At 35.6% G+C, this 4,307-nt stretch overlaps 1 protein-coding gene across 1 annotated transcript; it reads right to left on the reverse strand.

Moving 5' to 3' along the window:
- Window positions 1-2,719: 2,719 nt before the first annotated feature.
- LOC137741409 (uncharacterized) lies at window positions 2,720-4,183 on the reverse strand. Its single transcript, XM_068481127.2, has 2 exons — window positions 3,658-4,183; window positions 2,720-3,151 (listed from the first exon to the last, which is right to left on the reverse strand). Exons 1-2 carry the CDS (start codon window positions 4,086-4,088, stop codon window positions 2,989-2,991), a joined length of 594 nt encoding a protein of 197 aa, XP_068337228.1. The 5' UTR covers window positions 4,089-4,183; the 3' UTR covers window positions 2,720-2,988.
- Window positions 4,184-4,307: the final 124 nt, after the last annotated feature.

Genomic DNA, 4,307 nt, shown 5'->3' on the forward strand with positions numbered 1-4,307 from the left:
TCAAATGCAATAGAAATCAAAGAAGTTTTATTAAAGTTTGAAAGATGGAGCGCTGTTAATTACTAATCAATATCGATATAGTTTAACTTCACTACATGTGTAAACTAATAAATGGGGGGTTTTATCCAAAAGGGCATCGATGCAAGGTTTAGTTTGGCCCAGAAGATCTGATGTGGGGACATGCTTAACACACCCCCTCACGTGGGATCACTCTTTAGTGGGTCACACCCCGCTCAATTGGGTCCACTCTTTAGCGAGGCACATGTAAAGACAACTCCACAGTGGTACTTAACTCTTTTTTACTTAGATTTCAGGGACTCAATTCTGGCTTCCCAAATCAAGACTTTGGGATTTTCAATTCATGGTCCCAACTTGGGTTCAATCGTTGTGCAAACTTTTATGTATTGAGTTTTACACAAAAAGGGCTCAACGCAATTAGTAGTGCAACCATCAATGTAAAGAGAATTTAACTTCATTGAATTCGTAATGTGAGACATGCTTCAATGGGTTTGAGCTTATTCATTTTTTGTCTAGCTGCACTCAATCTCCTTTTTGTTGAAGGACGTATTGAGTACAAATCTTATGAGCGATAGACTATTGACAAATAAAAGGTTTTTGAACTCTTAAGGAGTTGCCTGGTGTCCTTAGGACGACTCCTTGGATCCCTTTTTATGAATCAATGAGGATCAAGTTATTTAGTTCCATTAATTATTTTTGAAACTATAAATCATTTTCAAATTAATGCCAACAACCTTAGCATATATACTATGCTTTTCAAAACTAACAATCTGCTTTTTATATTTCTAATTGATGTTTTCAAACAAATAAATTAATTAGGGTTGCTGTCGTTATGATAACAACTAATTAAATAAGATTGATGGATAATTTTCCATGCATTTGATCATCGGGGGAAGATTGTGAATGTGGAAGTTGAAATTGAAAGTGGTGGGTAGACAATAGAAACAAGCATACAGGGATGTTAACAGAAACCAGTGCTATTATTTTATAGTTGAGCAATAGTTTTCATTGGATTGCCAAATCGATCGATCAGAAAGTCTGTTTCCTGAAAGCTAAAGTTTTGAGAGGGGGTTGGGGTGGGTGGCAACAGCTCATCTAACCTTTGCATGATAGGTTGAGTTAATTTGACACTTGAAATTAATCTTTGTCGCCGTCAAGCCCTATTTATGAACTCTCTCTCTCTGCACTAAACATTACAAGGAAAAGAACAAATTAATTAACGAATTCCTGTCGTTTCCCATTTTTACAAAACAGTTTTTCAATATTTTAGCAGTATCATTTATCCTTATATGACAATGTGACATTATTTGACCAAATTACCATACAAATGTCATAATTTGAACCATTTATTTCGCTTATCATCATTTAAAGATCATCTAGAAAACTAACAAGTTGACGGTTGACGGTTAATTATGAGGATATTACTTGTTAACATCACTGTCGAATTGTTCGACATATATAGTCTCCAAATTAATTAAATTTTCTACTAATGATCTTTAGATGATTGTAAAAAATGGATAATTCAGATTATGAAGTTTGTAATGTAAAGTGATGTCATTGTCGTCATATAATGAGAAATGACTTTTTACATAAAGAACCAAGTATTATCCAAGCTAAAAACTAGCTCATTAGAACTTAAAACAAAAATATAAAGAGACTTCTGAAACAACTTAAAAATTGGCTAGCTAAAATGATTTGTTAACATTTTGGTTATACTTTAGCTGATGTAAGTGATAAATCATACTAACAATTATCTGCTATTTAGTTTGATATGGAATACAAACCCTAATATATATTTTTTCCACGCATACACTCACAAGAACCTTAATTCCTATGCCATCAGAGCATAAGAGTTTCTTCTGTCGGAGATGGTATCCATTATCTTTGTGTTGTCTCCTTTTATTATATACTTCCCTTTCAGGCCACCAATTTATTTATTTTTATATGGTAGCAAACCACAATTATCCACATCTTTCGTATCTGAGAGACTTTGAGGAATTTCACTTTACTCGTTGCCACAGTCAAGCACTTTCAGGCCACATATTTGGATCGGCCGTTTAAATGGCTTTATTTATTCCTTCTTTTCCTGGATATAAAATTCGTAAACGTAAATGCATTTTTTGACTGGTTAAGAAGAAGAAATAAAATATGGAATTAAATGTTCTAAAACATGCCTTCAGTCTTCCAACAATTCAATTATCCTTGTGAACAACCAATCTCTCTTTTAGTTGATTAAACGACGATCATTGTCATTTTTTCCTATATATTTTGAACTGGCCCGCGTCAATACTTAAATAGAACCGAAATGGACCAACCCAGTTTTTGGGCCAGGGTTTGGATCAAAATCTTTTAGCATATCCTATTTCAAACAAACCCAGATCGAAATTTTATTTCATATTACGTATGTGCCAAGTTAATCTTGAACTTAGAACTTAGAAGTAGAGGTACCACAATATTTGAATGTTTTTTTTTTTAACAATTTAGATCTTGTGATACTCATAGTTGTTCGATTCATGACCTACTAAAGTAGCAGATGTTTATCACTGGATGTGTGTTATAGGAACGGCAGGTACACGTACTCAGTCGGCTAGACAACTTAGTAATTATCTAGAAATGGCATGGTTCATGCCCAAATATATGACAATTTATAATGTTCATAAAATGGAGGAACCAACCGAAAAATTCATGCATGCAGAAAGAGTTCTGAAAATGTGTGCTTCACATTTGAATTAACAAGGAGGTTACTTTGTACAGTTTGTAATTGTGACCTAGCATTGTCAAATATATATGTCCCCAGAGCCAGCAGCATTTCCAAATATATGTCCAAGGTTCTCCCAGAGGCAGCAGCATTTCCAAATCGGCGCGCTTGTGCAAATGGAAGTCACTCCTTAACCAAGAGAAATTAAACATGATGAATTACTAATTAACCATGATCCCGGCCAGGTTAAGATGGTCATTTACCAAGCGAGGTTAAGCCAGAAGCCAGAAATTCTTTAGGGTTCTTGAGTTGAGAAGGTAGCCTCCATCTAACCCCTTTTTTTGTACTGCAACACAAGTGCGTTTGCTATGTTCGATCAAGTAGTCCGCTGTGTCTATCGCCTTTGCCCCTCGCCCTCCAGGCCACGTATAGGATCTGTTTCACACAATATCAGAAATTAGAATTAGCGAACAATTACATTGGAAGGAATTAAATTCGAATTTAAATTTAATTTTGTCATCCTCTCTGACCCCTTGGGCTAGCCAAATGACTCGAACTCATGCCACTTTCAATATATCATCGCCTTTTTGCATGAATTTCCGTTTGTTTTCGTTTCTCATTTTTCTTAACTTTTAATAAAAATCAAATTAAGATACCTAGTAGTTCTTGAGATATGATGTTAAAAATTAAAAGTGGAACGATATTATGAAAAGTCAAAGTCGAAGATATATAGTCTCATGTTATGCATGATATTAATATACATAGAAATCTTATGTTATGCATGATGTTGATATACATAGATCACATAAGAGAATCCCGCGTAATCTTAATTTCTCCACTTAAAAAAAAAAAAAAAAAATATATATATATATATATATATATATATATATATATAAACAGAAGTATTGTAACTAGAACATCTACAGAGAAAGAAAACTCACCCTAAAATATCCATCGAAATTTTCCTTCGTTGCCCTATAATTATGATATCAACCCCAAGAACATCGCTTTGATGTAGAATAGTGTTTGCTTTGTCTCTGCCTTCCTCCATTGCCACCCTCTCCACACGCACACGCAGTTTTGGTTGTACACGTTCGCATACATTCTTCATTTCTTCAAGAAAATCCACGTCCTCCTCAAAGGTTCCTTCAAAGGACATGGTAGCAATGGCCGCGGAGGCGATGCTAGGTATTTTGAGTAACGTCGTGAATGTGTTTCGCCAGGTATTTTGGTTCTCAACAAAGAAAAGGATCAATTCATCGTGTTCAAGAACTGCATGAGAAAGCGCATATTGGAGTGCACCCGCTGATTCCCGGGTTGGATCTGCCACCACCATTACTCGCCGCGGAGGTGCAGTTGCTTTACGTTCCATGGCTCGTCTGCGGCTGTAATTGATGGGGCAGCCGCCACAACTCCTACCCAAATGTTGCCACAAAGAACTCCAAAGGGGTTGCGTAATAGAGGGGTATAGGGGAAGTGACGTATATTTGGAGGGTCTCATTTTTGTGTGTTTATTAAGAAGGATTACTGCATTGACAGCTTTGATTCACAAAGTTTTTTCTTTTTAGGGCAGTGATCCACAAATTAGTTA

The sequence above is a fragment of the Pyrus communis genome, chromosome 11, assembly GCF_041283825.1.
Source record: "Pyrus communis isolate YQ-2024b chromosome 11, ASM4128382v1, whole genome shotgun sequence".
NCBI classification, from domain to species: domain Eukaryota; kingdom Viridiplantae; phylum Streptophyta; class Magnoliopsida; order Rosales; family Rosaceae; genus Pyrus; species Pyrus communis.